The 21,728-nt window shown below is 42.1% G+C and overlaps 2 protein-coding genes and 1 non-coding gene across 4 annotated transcripts; all 3 read left to right on the forward strand.

The window, feature by feature from the left end:
• Window positions 1-6,299: 6,299 nt before the first annotated feature.
• psmd4a (proteasome 26S subunit ubiquitin receptor, non-ATPase 4a) lies at window positions 6,300-10,768 on the forward strand. The gene is made up of 10 exons (XM_033636696.2): window positions 6,300-6,389; window positions 7,015-7,155; window positions 7,282-7,396; window positions 7,551-7,637; window positions 7,792-7,860; window positions 7,980-8,195; window positions 8,929-9,037; window positions 9,129-9,260; window positions 9,374-9,426; window positions 10,163-10,768. Exons 1-10 carry the CDS (start codon window positions 6,364-6,366, stop codon window positions 10,331-10,333), a joined length of 1,119 nt encoding a protein of 372 aa, XP_033492587.1. The 5' UTR covers window positions 6,300-6,363; the 3' UTR covers window positions 10,334-10,768.
• A 240-nt stretch (window positions 10,769-11,008) lies between these two features.
• Window positions 11,009-21,386, forward strand: znf687b (zinc finger protein 687b). 2 transcript variants are annotated; one of them, XM_033636661.2, is made up of 10 exons: window positions 11,009-11,096; window positions 11,825-14,179; window positions 15,807-16,102; window positions 16,190-16,374; window positions 16,846-17,022; window positions 17,167-17,329; window positions 17,675-18,025; window positions 18,298-18,398; window positions 19,126-19,213; window positions 19,451-21,386. In XM_033636661.2, exons 2-10 carry the CDS (start codon window positions 11,839-11,841, stop codon window positions 20,060-20,062), a joined length of 4,314 nt encoding a protein of 1,437 aa, XP_033492552.2. In that variant the 5' UTR covers window positions 11,009-11,096; window positions 11,825-11,838; the 3' UTR covers window positions 20,063-21,386. The 2 variants fall into 2 exon arrangements, with proteins under 2 accessions (XP_033492552.2, XP_078031751.1); XM_078175625.1 differs by having other exon boundaries at window positions 15,840-16,102.
• Window positions 17,406-17,541, forward strand: LOC117264224 (small nucleolar RNA SNORA13). Its single transcript, XR_004502263.1, has one exon. It is a non-coding gene; the product is annotated as a small nucleolar RNA SNORA13 (small nucleolar RNA).
• Window positions 21,387-21,728: the final 342 nt, after the last annotated feature.

Raw genomic sequence — 21,728 nt, forward strand, 5'->3', positions numbered from 1 at the left:
ATTCCTACCTGAGGTGTTCCAGTGTCATCCAGTGACTCCTGAGCCATGTTCAATCTGAAAAAGAGTGTGCATTGTTTTGCTACAGTTGCTAGATTGAATGACATGTTTCCTCGAAACGGTGTGAAACGGCATGCACCACGCTTTTAGGTGCATTTTCTCTCGTTTGGTGGGTGTTTCAGAGTTGTTTCCCAGTCAGCAGCAATGTATGTCCAAACCAAATTCTGATAAGTCTTTATTTATTGTACATAAGATTTTTGTTTTAATTTCACACTCATTTTGGCCAATTCAATAGATTTCAACCCTACCGTATTAAAAAGGGAGTGCACCTGCATAGCACAACAAGGTGTTCAACACACCTCTGTTTGTTTTGCTACCTTTTAATGGGGCTTTGTTTTTTTTTTTATCAGCTGAGAAGCAAAAGAACGAGCAAGATTTGTTGCTTGTGTGAATACATCCTACCTGTGCTAAACATCAGCTTTTTAGCTACAGCGAAAGAGAAAGATTGACATAACTTACAGGACACGTGCAGAGACTCTGTCCACTGCCTGTTTTTTCATATTATGTTCGGGGCGTTCCTGGGCACAGCGTACAGTTGAGGTCGGGACATTATGAAAAGGTGTCAACAGGTGCCAGACCATAAGCATTAAGCATTAAAATCAACAACATAGCACAGAAAAAAAAAGCGCAAATGAAGTTGACTCTCTTTTGCTGGCTATACTGTGTACAAACAGTAACAGACAGTTCCTGCATAGTATACCTTAAAACAATGGTATTTTTTTTTTTTTTTTTGCTTTTTTTCTTTCTTTTTTTTTTTTTTTACAAAATAAGATCCAATGGGGGGCGGCATGGTGGTGTGGTGGTTAGCACTCTCGCCTCACAGCAAGAGGGTTGCCGGTTCTGTGTGGAGTTTGCATGTTCTCCCCGTGTCAGCTCCGGGCACTCCAGCTTCCTCCCACAGTCCAAAGACATGCAGATTGGGGACTAGGTTAATTGATAATTCTAAATTGTCCGTAGGTGTGAATGTGAGCGTGAATGGTTGTCTGTCTCTATGTGTCAGCCCTGTGATAGTCTGGCGACCTGTCCAGGGTGTACCCTGCCTCTCGCCCAATGTCAGCTGGGATAGGCTCCAGCCCCCCCGCGACCCTCAAGAGGATGAAGCGGTTAGAAGATGACTGAATGAATGAATGAAGATCCAATGGGGCCTTTCTTTAATTTATGATGTAGGAAATAGTAACATAGTAAATGTTTGCAGCATAAGCAGATGTCCAGCTTTGGCCATAAAACTGAACAAAAGCAGTTTCTCATAGAGAGAGGAGCCAGGGTTCCTACAAAAGTATGGAAAAGTATGGAAATAAATTTGATCAGTTTCCAGGTATTAAAAAGTATGGAAAATGAAAAATAAAGTATGGGAAAATATTTATGTTTCTAGACTATTACCACTGTTCTAAAATACTGTTTTCTAAAATGGAAAATTAGGTATTTCCAAAAATAATTTAATCAATCCGGATCGTGTTTTATGCCGGGCCAAGCACAGACAAACGTCTCAGAAAACATACCGCCCCTTTTACCTGATTGACAAGTGGTATGTCCAGTCCGCTGCCCCATGACCCTCCTCCAGCCCCCCAGGTATCAAGTTCCACTCCAACACTGTACCTTCGACAAGAAGACGAGTTTCACGTGGTTCACAATGGGTAGATGAAAGTTTTTGGATGGATGGCTTGACAATACCGTATATAAATACTGGTTGGCCAAGGATTCCCAATTCACACACAGAGCTAGAGCAAGCTTTGTGTGAAATCATTTGACATCGCCAACATGGGGGAGAAGGTCATGAAAGGAAAAAACACCAACGTCCCGTTACTGCATCGCTTGCACCCAGAGTCCCAACCTTTTTGCCTCAGCCCAGACACTGAACTTACCTAGAGTTTTTATTTGCATGTCATTATGGTACTTGGCTACAATCGCCTATTAAGAATAATTAAATATGATGTGAAATATGATACACTGATATATTTACTCAGATGTCGCATATACTCAAAAACAAAAACGCCGAGAAGTCTGGAAATTAGGGTATGGAAAAGTATGGAATTTTGAAATTCCAAATGTGTAGGAACCCTGTGGAGCGTAGCTAACTATTACAAGTACCTGTAGAACATAATATTTACTGTTCATAGTATTTCTGTTCATCCAGTACAGTATGTGCATATTTTAACCCTGCAGCCATGGACAATATAATGTAGGGTTATTTTTATATAATCATAAATAGCAACAGGTCATTTGCCTTGTTAATGTCATTTATGCAAAGCATTTGAAACCACCACCCTACTAATATCATGCAGTTGCATAAGTACAGCACCAGCAGTTTCGGACCTGCTCTTTAGTCCAAAATATAGTGATTTGCAAATACAGTGACAGCTTCAACAACTTTATTCCAGACTATGATTGTTTTTGGTGTGTGTGTGTGTGTGTGTGTGTGTGTGTGTGTGTGTGTTTGCTGTTTTGTCTTTTATATTTCAAACACAAAAGGAGTTTTGCTTGAGTGTTATTGTCTGTGCATGTGGTTACTTTGGTGAAAGAAGGGGACATCCTAAGCAGACTTAGGAAAGAAAAAACAGAGTGTAAAAAAAAAAAAAAAACATTAGCAATGTAGTTTGTTTGGAGCTTTGACTTTGCTGCTGAATATTTAAAACTACAAACCTGGGTGTTATAGCTTTCGAGCATTTTTATGTACGCTCTTCCACTCTTTGAAATAGTCTGCTGCTAAAAATGAAATGCTATTTATGAACTCAATTCAATATGGATTACTCAGATTTTAGTAATCAATTACTTTACTCTCGAGAATTCTTATGTGACCACATAATAAAGCCGATATATTTTCCACACTTAGTATTGCCGTAAGTATTTGATAATTTTAAATTTTTTGTACTACTAATTCTGCTTTTTATGTATTCAAATGGTGCACTTAGTATTTCCTAAACCTTCCTCATATTAATTGGCTATATTAATGATAATGTTAATATAGTTTTTGTTGCTGCAATTTCCCTACAGGCATATTTTCACCCCATCTTTATTAGATTCACTCTTGTTGACTTGATGATGCCAGTTTAGGTTATCCAGGATTGCCAGAGTTAAGGTCAAGTGTTTGGGATTTAGGGAGATATATTGGCAGAAATGGAATTTAATATTGTACTGGCTTGCTTTTTTAACATAGTTCTCCCTAAATAGAGGTTTCATTTGGTTGTGATCTGCAACCTCACCACATGATGCCACTTGATTGTACACACTAGACCTTTAAGTGTAAGGCTGATAACTTCAGGTGATATTTTGTGAGACAGGCCCCAACTGTGATACTGTATAGTTGCAAATTTGTAGCTTAAAAAAACATGGTGACGGCTGCCTGGTGTAAAGTACAAAACATTGAACTGCCTACTTTTTGTAAACTCAAACTGGTAGACGTAGTATTAGTGGTTATATTCAAATTGGTTTCAGCACTCAAAATGGGTGTGTGCAAGGTCTTAATTTTTTAACTGTTTGATATTTGATGGCATATATATATATATATATTCCTGAATGAATAGGCAGAAAAGTGCATTGAATAACTTAACAGTTTTCCACCCAAGATGAGATGGCCAAGCATCTTTGGGTATTTTTATACATCCTGTAAACGGTATGTGGAGGTTAAAGTGTTCTGCTGTCGGTCAGACATTGCTCTGTCCCTGTATGTAAAGTGAATCTGTGTCTTACTGTAAAACCTCTGAAGCAGTTACACACGCAGCCTATGAACCAAACATGTACATAGTCATATGTATTATAGTATTTATACCTCTGGTTTTCAAAGTGTTTGTTAATGGTGATTATGGATTAAAAATGTGCCTTTCTTTAGCGCAACAAGCCTGTATGTAAGAGGAAATACTGTCTTTGGTCTTTGTTGTTCTTTGTGATGATTTTGATCATTATTATTATTATAACAACTGTTAAATCACCCTGTATTTTTCCTGTATTCTTTGTTAAGTAGTCTTCGCCTGCCTTTAAATTAAGTGGAATAAATGTGTGCACCTTTGTTCGCAAGAATCACATCGATGCCTTTACACAGAGTATGTATATTGGAAGTTTTCTTTTCTGCTCTTTTGGGGACTTTATGTTTTTGTACACTTATTAAAGTTATTAAAGAAAAAAACACAATGCTTTTGTTTGTTTATTTCGCATTATTCATATCAACTCCTCATGTGTCTGTTATTCAATGTGACTGATACATACTGTGAGGTGAGGTTTAAATATGAGTTTTTTTTCTTGGTGTGGCCACCCTCGCAGTGTTGCAGTTTGATACACACAACTGGTTTATGGGTTAGGTTAGATTTCATTTCAGTGTTTGCATAGATGACATGAAGTACAGTGATTAGTCAGGAATTTAAATTAATGGATTTGCCATAAACAGCCTCTCAATTTATTATATCAAGATTCACCTTATATAAATAAAGCAATACAAATTCTGTTTACCATGAAAGAGGATTTTAATTAGGTTTCCCAATTCTAGTCTGTATTTGCATGATAAAAAGTTCCAAAAAGCAAGCACTTAGTTATGTGATAATAATTTATCCTTGGACACTGGCAAATCTGACTGTCTTGTTTTTGGATCAAGGCATAAATTAACCAACCTAACCAGCTTTTTTTTGTGAATGCAATAGAACAAAGACACAGAAAACATGTTCTGTTACTTATCTTGGATGTGAACTGGACCAGTGAACCTATGGCCCTCCCTGTCACTGGGATGGTCCATTCAAAGATAAATTATCTGGCAAAAACATCCCAAGTTCCCTGATAAGGAAACCATGATGACATCAGTTACATCAATATTCCCATACCACTATAATTACACCTGTAACCTGGTGCAGTGTTATAACTGAAGATCAAAAGGTAAGCTTCAAAAAACCCAGAACAAACCTGACAAAAAGTCAACCTTAATCTCAGTTCAAGAATGCATATTAGCTCAAACCATTTTCAAGAGTTGGACTGGCTCCCTGTTGAAGATAGAATTAAACAGTTAAGACTTATTATGGTTTACAAGATTGTACTAGCTCTATGCCTGAATTATTTTACTGGCCTGAATACCAGGACTAGTGTATCTAAACTTTAACAACCCAGTCTAAAAAGTAAAGAAGGCAGACGCACATTCCTCTACACAGGAGAGCAGGAGTGGAAATGAAAGTGAGATGAAATTAAATCTGCCTGCTCTTTGAATAGTTTAAAAAAAAACAGCTGAAAATGGCTGCTGAGTACGCTTGTATTGTGAAATATCATTTCCAGGACAGTTCTAGGTTTCCAGTCTGGTTTCTGAATTTGAACGTGTTTTCATAGTCTTCCATGATTGTGTAACACTGTTTTTATGTCTTTTTATTAGGTGTATCAGCGTAAAAATGTGATATTAGCATGTCATTCCCTACTCCTGCCTGTCTCTCAGCCTAGACCTCAGGACCACAACGGAAATAAGTCACATGACTATTGCAACATCCTGATGAATTTTAGTACTATATGCATGTTTAAGTACTGTATTTTGATTTATCAAACAAATTCAATAAATCAGTCTATTTGATTTTATTCTGAATTGTCTCCATGACAACTAAATAAAAGCACTACCATCTTTTTTAATTAAACAAAAGAACATAATGGATATTTAGTACAAGAGATGTAATAGGGGAATCCATAGAATCCAAACACCACATTTTCCAGCAATAATGTTAGGTCTTTAAAGATACGATCGATGACAAACCTGCAAAAGTCTCGCCTGAATTTCTTGTTGTGAGAACAAACCAAACTAGAGGTAAAACTGGCTCTTAAGTATTCAGCACAGAAAGATGAGTTTGTGTTTATGTATTTTTTGTGGAAGTAGTGACTGGCAGAGTAAAATATGAGTCATTTTGAAAGACTCCTCCTTAAGCTTTATAAACCTATTATTTTAAAAATCATCTGCTTACGGCAAAGGACATCAATTTAATATTATCTTTCAACAACAAGGTAAGTGCTCAAAAGAAGACATCAAAAGTTATAAATAAAATTTAAAAAGAGGAAAAGGTAAATAAAGTAAACCATCCATGAAGCATTTTATTATGGGCTATCTTCACGACAGCTGAACAGGTCACATCCACTTAAAAAAAAATACAGTTAAAAGTTCAAGTTAGGAAAAAAAAAAAAGCTAGTAAGTGTACCTTGAGTCAGAAGTTTAATTGTCCATCTATTGTGTTATATTCTGTCATTCTCATCTACAGATTACAGATTCTGACCAATCACATTCCGCTTTGCTCAGCCATTGTCCAATAGCCTTCGAGCTTGTACGATTACGACAGAAAGCAACAAGAAGTTTCCAAAATGGGGCTTGAAAGTACTATGGTCTGGTAAGAACTCTACAAATGCCTCATTTTGTGTATTTGTTGATCTGTTAGAGGCTTATAGAGAAACATAATAAATAATTACTCTTATAAACAGTTCTTTGACCTGAATTTTGAGTTCATCTCTCGGGTAAGTGGCTGATAACTGACGCTGACGCTTAGCCAAGCTAACGCAGTGTCGACCGGCTGAGTCATTGTCGCTAAAGTTAGCTCAGATTTGCTGTCCTAATAAAGTCTTAGTGTAGCTGTCACATGTACAGAGACACTTGTAAACGCGATTCCTCACACTGTTGTGCTTCATTTTGACTGAATCAACTGATATCCCCGATTAATTGGTCGTTTCGACCAGCGACTTAGGTGGTGTCACCTCTTGCTATCGTTAGCCATCCATGCTAATGCTGTTTTTATATGATATCGGCAGCTGTTTAAGGCTGTTGAACGCCAACTAGGTACCTCCCCGGTGAAGAAGACAGATTTTCCCACATAGATCTAATGGTGAAGAGGGACCGAGCTGACCTACATATGTAAAATAGCTGCTAGGCCTATGCTAACTAGCTAACTATGGGAATGACATGTCAACTGCTAACGTTAGCTGTGTCAGCTCCACATTAAACTGATATTTCCTTCTCAGTGTGGACAACAGTGAATACATGAGAAATGGAGACTTTCTACCAACGAGGCTACAGGCTCAACAGGATGCTGTCAACATTGTTTGCCACTCCAAAACACGAAGCAATCCAGAAAACAATGTGGGCCTCATCACTATGGCAAAGTAAGCTCTCAAAGAGGGTCTGACAATCCTCATGTCACTTGAACAACACGTCATAGCGTAGTTAGTTTTGCTGTACATTGTTACTGATGATGAATAACTGTAGGTGTTTGTCTTGTTTTCATTCAGTAACTGTGAGGTCCTGACCACACTGACACCAGATTCTGGACGCATCCTGTCCAAACTCCACGCTGTCCAGCCCAAAGGAAAGATCTGCTTCTGCACAGGCATCAGAGTGGCCCATGTGTGTAACTTGGATGTTACTGATTGAAATGATTGTTTTTAATTTAGCAGAATGCCTCCATTTAGCAGTTACTAAATTGATAAATAAAAGGGTTTTGCTTTCTGCAGCAGCAGTCTTTGAATAGCCATGTGTTTGTTATGCTTCTCCTGTGTAGCTGGCTCTAAAACACAGACAAGGAAAAAACCACAAGATGAGGATCATTGCCTTTGTTGGGAGTCCTGTGGAGGATAATGAAAAAGATGTGAGTTCAAAGTCCTGTATCACATTTTGTGCTTATCCCACAGAGGGTAATGTTTTTATACCAATTATACATTATAAGTTTAACACATTCTCCCACTGTCTAAACCTGCCAATGTATGTCTGTCTTTATTCATCCCAACCTGCTGGTTTTGCAGCTGGTCAAGTTGGCAAAGCGCTTGAAAAAAGAGAAAGTGAATGTGGATATTATCAACTTCGGAGAAGAGGTGAGTAAATGAAAGCATGATGTTGCATTTTCGTGGTTTCCATACCTGACATTTCTGTCCATTTAGAAATTGAGTGTTTAACTTGTCTTGCCATCTGTCTCCAACTGTTTTTTTTTCAGGAGCTGAACACAGAGAAGCTGACTGCTTTTATAAATACTTTAAATGGGAAGGAGGGGACAGGCTCCCACCTGGTCACAGTTCCTCCAGGGCCCAGTCTGGCTGATGCGCTGCTCTCCTCTCCCATCCTGGCTGGTGAAGGAGGCTCTATGATGGGTCTTGGTGCTAGCGACTTTGAGTTTGGTGTGGATCCCAGTGCCGATCCAGAACTTGCCCTGGTAAGCAATATAAGGATGTGTGTCAAGTGCCAGCAGACTTTTTACAGCATAAATATTGGCCAAGATATATTGACTCAAGAGAGACAATCAAGGGTTCCTTCAAAGGAAACAATCCTGTTTGTTACAGTAACTCAGAAATGTGAAAACATAGCTTATTATGAACTAATGATATACAGTAGTTGTACAAATAGAGCAGAAAACTAATTAGATACTCAATTAAACACCAATGTATGAGATGCTGTTTACATAGCAAAGACGTGTATCAGCTCCTTGGAACCAGTCTGAGGTTAGAAACTTATCCACACGTAGGAGGCCAATGTGATGCTGCAAATAGGGTTTTTTTGTCCACCTGCCACTGTAAATGGTGAATTAAAAACTCTGCCAGCCACTCAATTGATTACAGTTGTTTTTTGACTGGTGAGTAAAGCAAATCTAGCAGTCATTTGCATATTTTGCCAGCATTTGGCTGGTGGCTGATGCTAATTTCCAACCTTGGCTGCATAGTAATAAAAATAGCAACACTAAAGGAATGTGTCACTGTTCCTCACTAAAATCTCATTGCTGCAAAGAGAGAGTTTAATAAAGACCATGACAGGCTATGGGCATCCTATGGCCAGGGATGCAAGAAACTTGAGTTCTGAATTGCTCAGTTGTTTTGTTAGCAAAAAAAATAGAGCAAGAAGACATGCCCTTTGCCTCCACCTCTCACTGTGCTGTCTCTGCATTCATGTAGGCCCTTCGTGTATCAATGGAGGAGCAGCGACAGAGGCAGGAGGAAGAGGCCCGCAGAGCTGCTGTTGCTTCTGCAGCTGAGGCGGGCATGCCCACACCCAGCGCAGATGGTAATTGGAGTATTGACAGACAGTAGCTTTCACTTATGACACAATGCTGATTTGATGGGATGACACTTAGTTTGGATTGATTTTCACACAGAGTCAGAAGAGGCCTTACTGAAGATGTCAGTATCTCAGCCTGAGAGTGGTGCGGCAGTGCTTCCTGACTTCAGCAGCATGACAGAGGAGGAGCAGATTGCCTACGCCATGCAGATGTCTCTTGCTGGAGGAGGTGCGTTCCATTTGATTATCATAGAAATGTATGCTCTTTTTGTCACTTGTGGTAACTAAGCTGCTGGTGTGTCTGTGAAGGTAATAAGCTCTTTTCACTTGTTATGTGAACAGAGTATGGAGAAATGGATACAGAAGCCCCCATGGACACTGCAGAATCTGCCAAGGTGAGACATTATATGATGTTTCAAATGAAACTGTATAGCAATTGTGAAATGGGGGTCTCCTGGCCCCTGTGCATTCTCATAGAGTTGCAAGAAGTGGAGGAGTTAATTCTGGCATCCACAGTCTGAGAGGGAAAAGTGAATCAGTATTTACAAATGAGCTCCTGCATCAGATGATATCTTAAAAAGTCAGAGGTACAGGCCTGTGTACATAGAAACGTGTTTGACTCCCAAGGTGAATTTGGTATAAACATTTTTATCAAGATTTAAATCCTGTTGTGTGTGCTGGTAATGGTAAGTGGAAGCTAAAGATTTTTACATTTTCTCCCAATTGCAACAACAAAGTTTGACATTATGACATTTTTAATTTGAAAATGTTGAAATGTAAACACTGAGGGCCTCTCTAATGTAATGGTTAGAGCACTCGTCTTCCATGCTGAAGGTCCAGGGTTTGAATCCTGCTGGGGTCGACGTCAGCAAAGGCATGTGGTCGCTAGAGGTTCCCACCGCCAAATCAAAGGGGATCAGATTAATCTGAGCCAAGTCCTCAACAACGGTGCTTCTCAAGCAAGTCCATCGTAGACAGGAGGTTGCAGACATAAAAAGCGGAATGAAATGTAAAAACACTACTGGAGCCAGTGGCGTATGAGATGAGCAGGCATAGTTTGGGTACTCAAAACCTGTTAAATGAAGACCTAATTCATTCTAACCTATGTTATCCTCTATTGTAATTGAATAGGAGGAAGATGACTATGACGTCATGCAAGACCCTGAGTTCCTTCAGAGCGTCTTGGAGAACCTGCCTGGTGTTGACCCAAACAACGAGGCCATCCGCAACGCCATGGGCTCCCTGGCCTCCCAGACTGGAAACAAGCCAGAGGGCAAAAAGGATGAAGAGAAGAAGAAGTGAGGAACTAAAGAGACGGACACAATCTTTAGACATCATTTAGAAAAAAACAACTGAACAATTGCAGACTAATGCAGGATTACTTTAATATATGAAAATATTGCTGATGCATTGTCGCACTGATAGGCCAGCATGAGACCGCATTCTGACATTTAATACCATCTTTTTCTGTCAGACTCAAAAGCACCAGTGTAACAGTACTGAATGACTAGTGTAAAATTGGACTGCCCTGTAATATAAATTGATATCATCCTAAACATGTAATATGGCCCCACTCTCATATTGCCTTGTACGCTCTTTACCCCACATTTTGTCTACATGGTATAATTACTGATAATTGACCCATGAGAAGAGACTTTGTGATGACAGGCTCTTAAACAGTTAGCCACACTCCTGTCATGTCTTTGTGTTTTTTGCAATAAAAGCTATGTATAAATATGTTGCCTCTTGGTGTTCTTGTTGCCCTCAGGTTAGATCCTCATACTGCTGACAAGTGCTGTAAGTAGACTGGGTGGACAGAAATGTGTGTGCTATGTAGAGACACCTGGTCAAAGGGTTCTTCGTGAGGTTTAAAAATAGCCCAGTGAGGACATTTATTAATGTTTTATGTCAATCACAGTAGAAATAATATACGTGTCGTTTGCAGCACCCTCCATGCATTTTTCCAGCGCTATCTCATCCTGATAGGATGTCTCCGGTCACGTGACGGGAAGCGCAGCATTTTCAGCTGAAAACGAGCTAGGATAGTCGGGAATCGCATATCCAGGTAAACAATCAAAATACATGAAATATTAAACGTAAATCCCCATCCCAGCCATCCTCTTCTGCGACATCGTCGACCCTACGATCACCAGGTTGTTCTCGCTGTCAAACCATACCTCAGCAAACCGCTCCAGTTGCTTTTTTTAATGGCGAACGCTAGCTAGTTAGCTAAATGACCCCTCTCTGTCTTGGCTGGAGCTCAGCGGCCAGCTAGCCAGCCTCAGTCGGGAAGGAATATCGCTAGCTCAAAATAACCGAGGTCGCTGCTACGAGACGCTGTCCCGGTTGAACTGACTCGCTAACGGTCACCACTGCAAACCGAAGCATGCACTGAAAGCACTGTAGGAGCAGTGTGTCCCATTCATAGCAAATTAGTGCTGAACCTGTTACCAGAGGAGGGGTTGGATGCAGAAACGCCGCCGCTAGCGCGCTAGCTGGCTAACAGAGATGCTAGTGCAGGGTCCTGATAGCTTAGCTAGCTTCCCTGATAACAAGCTAACCAGCCTTAGCTTGTTAGTTTGTGTCAAATGAAGATGCATGCAAGACTTTATATGCGCGGAATTAACGAAAATGTGATCATTTTAAAGACTATGGTCGATTTTAATGTTTTGCATATTGAGGTTTTGTAGCATGCTAGCAAGGCAGAGCTTGATGGACAACAACACAGGCAGATTCATGCCAGTGTATTTTGCTTCCTGCTGCTACTATGTGAATGAATCTGTGTTTTTACAGGAGTTAATCCCGGTATGGGGGACATGAAGACCCCAGATTTTGATGACCTGTTGGCAGCATTTGACATTCCTGACATAGATGCCAAAGAGGCCATCCAGTCTGCCCCAGATGAGGCAGAGGGACCCCATGGAGCTGCAGGTGCACCCCTGGGAAAGTCAGACGGTGTGGTGGGTGTTGGCTCATCCTTGAGACCGCCGAGCCCCTCAGACCCCCAGGCGGACACCTCAATTGTTAGTGTGATTGTGAAGAATAAAGTGCGCCTTGAGACCGTAGATGGTGGGGAGGGAGACACAGAGCAGGACGCTATTGATGTGATTGCAGGGGTAGATGTGGGTCCAAGACTAGGTGCGTGTGCCCCTGGAATGGCCGAATCTGAGGCACTCAACCACAACGGTTTTGGGGCGTCTGGTGTTTCTACGCCCCTTCCCCTCAGCCAGACCCAGTCTAACGGAGCGCCATGGTCAATTAACACCCCTAAAGTGTCCTCAGAGGCAGCAGGTGCTGGCGCAGCCAAGTCTCACAAGTCAGGAGGGAACATTTTCAACAGACTTAAACCACTTGTGGCACAGGGGTCTGGAGATCCAGTGGGCCGGGCCAGGAAGATGCAACTCCTACAGCAGCAGCACCAGCAGCAGCAGGATACAGGCCAAGAGAGGGCAGATGGTGTCAAAGCATCATTACCCTCATCTTCCTCTCTGTCAGCTGGGTCGTCTCCTCTGGCTGGAGGTGGGGCCGTCGGACTAGCCTCGCCTTTCTTTCCCCCTTCCAAGCCTCTGCTTCCTACTCCACCCTCTGCCCTCTCGTCACACCCGCTGCACTCATCTCAGCCTTTTAATGGAGGTCCCAAAGGTGCCCCTGCTGGATTTCAGCACCAGCAGATGGAGGAGGATGATTCTGACCCTGATTTGGGGAGTCCACTGGTGATCCAAGAGAACCCAGACTCCCCAACTTGCACTCAGCTGAGCCGACGATACAAGTCGGATTCTATCTCAACGCAGCCCACATCCTCTACTGCATCTCATCCTAAACCTGGGGACACTCCTTCAGGGGCATCTCTGACTTCATCAACACCCCAGTCTGGTTCAGCAGAGAGTCCCCAGCTGGAAGACAGGCATCCAGAACACGTCATAGAGGAGAGAGACTCACCAGAGAGTCCCGAACCAGAGGTGCCAAAATCAACTGCTCAAGTAGCAGCTAAGAGGTGCTCCAGCCCTGCAGTGGCCTCCACTCCACCCCCTTCTGAACTGCGGGAGCCCAAAGAGGAGGAGGAAGAGATGGAAGTGGGAAACGGGATAGAGAAGGTCACAGATGGCAAAACTGACAAGGAAGAAAATGGGAGAACAAGTGAGGAGAAGATGGAGGTAGATGATGGCAAGCCTAAACCTCCTGCCACTGACGGAGGGGAAGCAGGTGTTGCTGTACCAGCTGCTTCTGGAGCTCCAGCCCGACCCCTCAAAGTCAGAATAAAAACAATTAAAACATCCACAGGTGGAATCACCAGAACTGTCACAAGGGTGGCGCCTAAAGGTGGTGCTGCGGGGAAAGGTTTGGACCCTAAAGCTCAAACTGGGGAACGTAAGGTGTTAGGAAACAAGGCCCAAAAACTTGAAGGTTCCCCTGGTCACATGACGACAACTTCCCAGAAAGTAAGTGCTCTCAATGCTTTGCCTGTGTCTACGCTCGCAGCCAGCAGCGTCATGCTAGCTGCCGCCACGAAAGTCCAAAACAAAATGGCTGCATCTGACAAGGCCAAGGTGTCTGCGACTGCTGTAAGCATCACTAAATCTGCTGCCCTGCCTGCAACTCCCGCTGTGGCCTCCTCTCCAAAGTTCTCAGTTGCTGCTGGAGGAATAAGCGTACGTACAGCCACTAATAAGACAGCTAATGGAGGTAGCAGCACCATCATCGGCGGTGCCCTCCAGCCAAACAAACCCGCCTCCATCGTCAACAGCACAGGTGCTGTCATCTCCCGCAGTCAGTCAAGCCTTGTTGAGGCTTTTAACAAAATTCTTAACAGTAAGAACCTTTTGCCGAGCTACAAACCCGACCTCTCGGCACCTCCACCACCTGAATGGGGTCTCCCGCTCCCAGCAACAGGGTATCGCTGCCTGGAGTGCGGAGATGCTTTCGCCCTGGAGCGCAGCCTGGCTCGACACTACGACAGACGATCACTTCGTATCGAGGTGACCTGTAACCATTGTGCTAAGAGGTTGGCCTTCTTCAATAAGTGCAGTCTTCTGCTGCATGCCAGGGAGCATAAGGAGCGTGGGCTGGTCATGCAGTGCTCACACCTGGTCATGAGGCCTGTCACTGTAGAGCAGATGATTGGACAGCAGGACATAACACCCATCGGTGGTAAGTAGAGTGGGAGCTAACAGTTATTGAAATAATTGTTTAAAGCTACAGTTTGTAACTTTTATGAAAAGACAAATGATCTTTGAAAAATCAAACTCCCGCTCTTCCTCATAGTGCTTCTAATTGCATTTGCGAGAATCCATCTCATGTGAACAAAAACAGCCAATCAGAACTGAGGCAGCTGGCAGTCACTGCTCGTTAATTGCAGTCAAACTAGGCAGCGCTGATCAAATATGAACCAAAATTTTGTTACTGCATTGCCTATTTCTCACCTCAGTGTTTTCAGAAACATATTTTAGTGTACTGTTTAGCTGTAAAATGAGAATGTTTGCTCTGGCTGGTGTGGTGTGCTTTGTTTTAACTCAGCTGTTTTCAACATGACTGTTGGATCACAAACGTTCTCATTTTACAGCTAAACAGTACACCAAAATATGTTTCTAAAAATGTGTCGGGGGAGAATTAAGCAATGCAGTAACAGAATCTTGACTCATATTTGATCAACGCTGCCTAGTTTGACAGTTTGACCACAGTTCAGGAGCTGTGATTGACATGATTGAGAGCTGCGATAGTCTTCTCAGCTCTGATTAGCTATTTTCGTTGAGGTGTGGTGGATACTTGCAAATGCCAATAGTGGCACTAGGAGATTATCTGTATCATATAATACTGCATGGATAGTGACAGTTTCAACAAAGAAAACAAAAAGTTATTTTTATAGAAGTTAGCTATTGTAATTTTACACACTTGTGTTTTCATGATGATTTAATCAAAAAATCATTTAGTCAATAAAATGTCAGAAAATACAGAAATTTGCCAATAACAGTCTCCCAGGACCCAATGTTGCATCGTCAGGTTTTTCTTGTTTTGTCCAACCAAAAGTCAAAAACTCAAAGATAAGACATTTACAGTTATATTAAACCGAGAAAAGCATAAAATTCTCACATTTTGATAAGTCATTAACAGAATTTTTTCAATAAATTACAAACGATCGATCATTAAATTGTATGTTAATCTTTTTTTTCAATTGATTGACAAAGTAATTGCCTATTCGTTGCAGCCCTAGAATGAGTTCTGCATGAAGTGTGTTTGATGCTTTTGCAGTCAACATTCAGTTATGGTGTTAACATCATGCTACAGCTGCAACCTGTCAGTTATTTTCTCAATTAATTGTTTGCTCTATAAAACATCAGTAAATAGTGAAAACTATCCATCAAATTTCTCTGAGACATCTTCAGATCGCTTGTTTTGGCTGCTCAATAGTCCAAAACCTAAAGATATTCAGTTTACTGTCATAAAAGATTTTTAAAACCTGGCAAATATTGTGAAAGTGAGGAGCTGGAGCTACACAGTCAGGGGCATTTTTGTTTAAAAAATGACAAGCGATTAATCAATAAAACATCTTGCCTGTACATTTTCTGTTGATTGACTAATTGTTTCAGCTCTACATGATATATTTTAGTTTCTGTTAAAGCAGAGAACAGCAAGAACCACAAAAATAAGTTATTTTGGTGATATTTAAAAAAATAATAAATAATAAAAAAATATATATATATTCCTCTTTCATTTGCGATTCATTCTCCATTGACCACGTCCCATCTGTCTCTTCTGATTTCCACCTGTGGATGACCAGGCCTGCTCTCCTCTTCGTCCTCCTCTCCTCCAGTCTCCTCTCCTTCCACCACATCTGGGGGCCCCGCCGTCTCCGCCAACTCCAGCCCAATGAAGGATGCTTCATCCCCAGCAGCAGCTCAGCCTCGGCCAGTCCGCCGCACACCTCAGGGCCCCCAAGCACTGATGCCTCTGCCTTGCAAAAAGGCAGAAGGGCTGCAGTACAACAACTTCAAATGTCCAGAGTGCCAAACACAGTTCTCTGGAAAGGCTGAGCTGGTCACCCACTTTCAGCAGATCAGAGCTGCTCCCAACTCAGTGAGTCTTTGTGTCAGGCTGCTGATAACCTGCTGTTATGAAATGCTGGTGGTCACTGTTTGAGTTCACTTTTTGTTTCTGTTTCAGACATGTACGCAATGCTCGCCTCCCATGATGCTGCCCAACTCGTGTGCCGTGTCCGCCCACCAGAGGATCCATAAACACAGAGCGCCGCATGTCTGTCCTGAGTGTGGTGGGATCGCCCGGCAGGCCAGCTTCCAGACCCACCTGGAGGAGGCCTGTCTGCACTTTGCCAGGCGCATTGGATACAGGTGTTGAGACACGTCCTCAAACACCACACACATGAATCCTACAGTAGCAATGTAATGATTTGCTAAATGATCATATCACATAGCTTCAGGTAGCACAAAAAAAGCACCATTTAGTTATTTCAGATTGTCAAATTTTTAAGTATTTTTCGATGACCCAGAGCACCAAATGAAAAAAGCAAATGTATTTGAATTCTAGTAGGGCTATCATCAACAACAGCTCTTTGAAAAGGCCTAATATTCATGTATTATTTTCAATTTAAAGGGACTGTTAATTAAGGTTTGCATGAAAATTACTAATTTTGCAGTTTGTTAGTGGCTTTTATTGGTTACAAAGTACAAATACACACAAAAAACTTCCTGTCCACTGATTTTTAGATGTTCTCTGTAGCGGTTGTTTTAGGATACTACATTTAAAATTGTTTTCCTGTCCATGCGATATCGCATCACATTGTGTATCATGAACTTGTCCAGGTGCTCAAGCTGCCAGGTCGTGTTCGGAGGGTTGAACTCCATCAAGTCACACATTCAGACCGCTCACTGCGAGGTCTTCCACAAGTGCCCCAGCTGCCCCATGGCCTTCAAGTCTTCCCCCAGCGCCCAGAGCCACATCAGCACCCAGCACCCAACACTCACTGGAGGACAGGCCAAGTATGTATACTTCTACGACCAAAACAATACATGGCACATTTTCAGCCCTTTCTTAAAGGTCAGAGGATGTTTAAAACCTATGATCATAAATCTGAAAGTAGTTCCCTGAAATATAAATTCTTTTGTATTTCTCTTCTTTTGCAGAATGATCTACAAGTGTGTGATGTGTGATACGGTTTTTACCCAAAAACCCTTGCTGTACATGCACTTTGACACTCATTTAGCCAAGCAAAAAGTGCATGTGTTCAAGTGTCCTGACTGCACGAAGCTCTATGCCCAGAAAGGATCGATGATGGAGCATATTAAGGTGCGTTTTCTGATTAGAAACATCACACATTTTAGATATTAATTTAGATATCAGTGCAAATCATGAACTACCATTTTGCCTTTATGTGTTGCCCATTCATTGCTCTCTACAGTGAATGTGGTGTCAGCTAAGGCATACAGCAATGTCTTGGATCGGCCTTAGCAAGGTTCCTCCCCGGTGACCTTGTCCTAAGTTCTATACCAAGTACAAAATGTTTTAGTACCAGAAATGTTTTTTTGAGAGTCATCTTTTGTCTTTCAGTAAATCTGTATTTCAATGGTAAATGAATCCTGAATGCTCTGTGTGTGTCTCTTCTCTCTCACACTTTACTGTCGTCCCTCTCAGACGGCTCACAGAGGACCATCCGCCAAACAGACAGAGTCTCAGTCCGATGCCTCTAACCCTGCCTCGGCCCCTGCCAACACATCCGGTCCGTCTGGCCTCAAATCAAAATCCTCTGGAAAACCTGACAACTCTGACGGAGAGGACTGGGGGCGGGAACAGGAGGAGGAGGAAGAGGAGGAGGAAGAGGATGATGACGAGGATGAAGACTACGAGGCTCCGGGGGCTAACTCAACCGCCCCGGGGGCCGGCAGTCATCCACCCCCCCAGACTGAGTGGACCTGCCCCCAATGCCAGACCACCTTCACCGACAACGATGACTATCTGAGTCATGTGAAGATGGAGCACGGCAAGGTGTGGCATACTATTATATATTTTAGTCTGACTGTGTTTAATCTGATGATGAAGTTGAACATTTTATTTAGCTACCTGCACTGTGTGAGTTAAAGATGACCTCCACTCATGGTGGTAAAGAAGAATAAGAAGCACCAGCACTCTGAGGGAGGCTGTTGTTAATTTCCTGTTTGCACTGCAGCACATTTGACTGAGACTCTTTTATCTTACCTGATCTGCCTGTGTGTGTGTGTGTGTGTCTGTGTGTGTTTTTATGTGTGTTTGCTGCCAAGTTCCCTTGTCGTATTTGTGGAGGCACGTTCAGCACGTCTTCCAGCCTGAGGCGTCACGAGCGTGTCATTCACGAGGGCAACAAGAGAGTCTTCCATTGCCAGTGAGTCACTTAAGCTTTCATTAAATATGTGTTTTATAGTTTGTCTCATTTTTATCCTACTAAACAAAGCATTGCACAATGCACAAATTAAAGGACAGTAGAAAAAATTGAAACTAATTTTCTCTATCATTTAGACGACACATTCTTCTTCTAGATTAACATAATGTCGAGTTTCAACAGTTCAGTTTAAATACCAGGTCTCAGCTGACCACATAGAGGTTCCTGCTTTTTAGACAAGTTATATAAAAATATTTTTCTATGTGTTTTATTTTTATCGTGGTGAAAATATGCAGCTTTGATTTAGTACATATATCGTCGGATCAGTGTCCTTTGTTCTTCACAAACACGGAGTCTCTTAACAAACCAGTATTGAGCTTTTCATTATTGTAACATGTATAAGTAACATTAAATTGCAGTACAGAAATGCTGAACTGGGTTTTGGACCTTCAGAAACAGTTTGACTGTTACATAGTTTGTCCACCAGAGAGCTCTGATGTGTTGAGTTTTACACTGTAAAATGCCTCAGTTTGTGTCTTTGTCACTTATTTTTATACACATACCTTGGATTTTTTTTATTAAAGTTACGTGCTTATGAAAATCATTTTCTCTTATTTTTTTTGTCTTTACTATTGCCTGATATTGTAATTAGAATTTTACAAACTCCCAAATATCCACCAGGTTATATCAGTTAGGCTCAGAGTTTGTTAAAATCTGTTTTATTTTTCAGATATTGCACAGAAGGAAAGCGCACCTTTGGTAGTCGGTTCTTACTGGACAAGCATATTCGGCTTCATCACAGAACCACAGATGGACAGGTGAGTTAAGACCATGTTCATAACGGTCTCCCTGTTTCTGGATATAGATAGTCTGAAGCTAAACGCACATATTGCCTCATTTCCTATTATTAAAAAAAAGTCAGTTCTGTTAGATTTTTTTTATATTCTCACTGCAGAAACGGCATACTATAATATTTTGTATATACGAGTCCCCTCGCTCTGTTTGTTTTGTGTGTCAGTATTGCCAACGCTCTCTCTCTGTTTTTGTGTCCTCAGGATAGACCCATGACGAGGAAGCGTGCGGCCACAGGGGCAGAAGGACAAGGTAGCTCCTCAGAACAGGACGGTGAAGGTGGACCTCCTGGAGTCAGGGCAGGAGACGAGGAAGAAAACGCCACCGAGGAAGGTGAGGAGGGTGCTGCAGGTCCTGCAAAGAGAACCAGGGCGTCTGTTGCATCTGCATCGTCGGCACCTAATGAGCCGGAGGAGGAAGACAACATTTTCCGTTGTGTCCCCTGCGGCTTCACCACGGAGGACGGGGCGGAGTTTCAGCGCCACATCCCACAGCACCGGGCCGACACCGCCTCCTTCCAGTGTCTGCAGTGTGGCGTTTGCTTCGCGTCAGCCGGCTCTCTCAGCCGGCACCGCTTCATCACTCACCGCGTGCGGGACACCCAGGGTGACGCCGACCGCAGCACCCCACGTGCACACGGCTCTCCCGACGGCTCGCCTGCGGGCTCCCCTCAGGCACAGGGTGAGGACGGAGACGGGAATCTGGGCTGCAAGGTGTGCGGCCGGCGTTTCGACAAGGCCTCAGACCTCAACACCCACTTCAGGACCCACGGCATGGCCTTCCTCACCGCACACAAGACAGATAAGCCCCAGTAGAGAAGGGGGGGCGGGGGACAGACAGATCGTCTACAACGAGGAGTTGGGGGTCATGACGGCGGGGAGAGGCTATAGAACATGAATGTTGATCCTGAAATGAAACAGCTGCTTCCTGTGCAGTTTTTTTTTAGCCACCATAAACAGTTTCAGTCTAATCTATGGCACATCTTCTGTGCGATTGTAACTGCATGTTTGATCATATTACTGGTCACTTAACTGAACACACCTGTGATAGACTCGAGTGGAAAGGCACTCAAACAGCCTCCCAAGTAAAGCATTTATATATCAGCCATACTGTGTTTAATACGTCTTGTCCTTCCATCTCAATCACTCTGCACTGACTGTAGCCACCTGCCTGTTTTTACATGTAACACACTTAAATACATTCACCTCCCACTGTACTCCTGACAGCTGTAGTGCCGATATTTTTGTACCTAACATTGTTTGTTGTATTCATACTTGTCCTTGTTCATTTTTCCGGCATGAGATCAGCTTTAACATCCTAAAACTGATCTCATGCTAAGATCTCAAGACATCTGGAGCATGAAGAGGAGTGTTTGGAGAATTTTAACACTGATTTTTATGTTGCTATAATATTTATTTATACGAAACACATCACTGCTGTTGGTATCTGTGTGAGTTGGTTGCGTCGAATTGATTCGATTTACCTACAACAGAGACATGACGAGAGAATCTGACAGCATTTTATGAGGAGACGAGGTTACTGGAGGTCTGTAACCTGTGTAGTGTGAATAATGTGTGATGTTGTTAATCGTTAAGCTAGAAGAAGAGAGGTCAGGCTTCCTGCCAGTAGTATATGTGTATGTTTTGCCATGTAAATACATATTACACTAAAAGAAAGCGTTCTGGTTTTAGTAACTTGCTATGATAATGTGAATACGTATAGTATTTGTACTTGTACTGTTCCCTTTTTTTCCAAACAATTTGAAGTTTAAAAGATTTCCCCCCCAGAGGTAGCTATACATTGTAATTACAAAGCAGAGGGAGAGTGTGGGGGTTGTGTTGTCTTAATGTGTATGAATACAAATGTTTATCTCTTTGAGACGGTTCTTTTTTTATCTACAGAATCAGTGCTTGCTGTTCTCACGTTTCTTTTGTATGTTTCAAAAACAGCCTTCATGGTCACGTGATGGAGGCCCAAGAGTGGATTTTCTTTTTGTTTGTATCTTTTATATGTCATAATATCATATTTATATAGCTCAATAGTGGAAACTTCATGTCATTTTCTTTTCCATGGTTATGGTCTGCTTGCTGAAATGCCATACACTTTTGTGCTGTTTCAAAATAAATGTGTAAAAGAGATGATGGATTTGTGCAGCAGTTTCATCTGCAGAGGTCAGGGTTGAATTCAGAGCAGTTTTCAGCTTCTTTTGTTTTCAGATTGGATTCTTTTCAGTTCTCTGTTTATATCGCATTCACATTATTGCTTAACAAAACTAATGGTTCTTTTATGCTCAACGTTAGATACAGACACAGACCGAGCCTTCTGTCCATACTCTGTGTTCACTTAGTCCGCGTTTGTGCACGTTTTCTGAAAGCTAACGGATATGGATGAAACGGAACAGTACCACCGAAAATCATGGGGGCAGTGTAGCGTAGTTTAAGAAAGACGCATCTGTTGCAATGTGTTTAGTGGCCCTTACAG

This window comes from Epinephelus lanceolatus, chromosome 16, assembly GCF_041903045.1.
Source record: "Epinephelus lanceolatus isolate andai-2023 chromosome 16, ASM4190304v1, whole genome shotgun sequence".
Lineage (NCBI taxonomy): Eukaryota > Metazoa > Chordata > Actinopteri > Perciformes > Serranidae > Epinephelus > Epinephelus lanceolatus.

What these genes read in the sequence shown, in the direction of transcription:
- znf687b (XM_033636661.2), top strand. Translation starts at nt 11,839, where the DNA reads ATGGGGGACATGAAGACCCCAGATTTTGATGACCTGTTGGCAGCATTT. An exon ending in GCCAGGCGCATTGGATACAG is followed by an intron (nt 16,375 to 16,845) that starts GTGTTGAGACAC and finishes GAACTTGTCCAG; the next exon opens with GTGCTCAAGCTGCCAGGTCG. An exon ending in CGATGATGGAGCATATTAAG is followed by an intron (nt 17,330 to 17,674) that starts GTGCGTTTTCTG and finishes CGTCCCTCTCAG; the next exon opens with ACGGCTCACAGAGGACCATC.
- psmd4a (XM_033636696.2), top strand. Translation starts at nt 6,364, where the DNA reads ATGGGGCTTGAAAGTACTATGGTCTG. An exon ending in GCCCACACCCAGCGCAGATG is followed by an intron (nt 9,038 to 9,128) that starts GTAATTGGAGTA and finishes ATTTTCACACAG; the next exon opens with AGTCAGAAGAGGCCTTACTG. An exon ending in ACACTGCAGAATCTGCCAAG is followed by an intron (nt 9,427 to 10,162) that starts GTGAGACATTAT and finishes GTAATTGAATAG; the next exon opens with GAGGAAGATGACTATGACGT.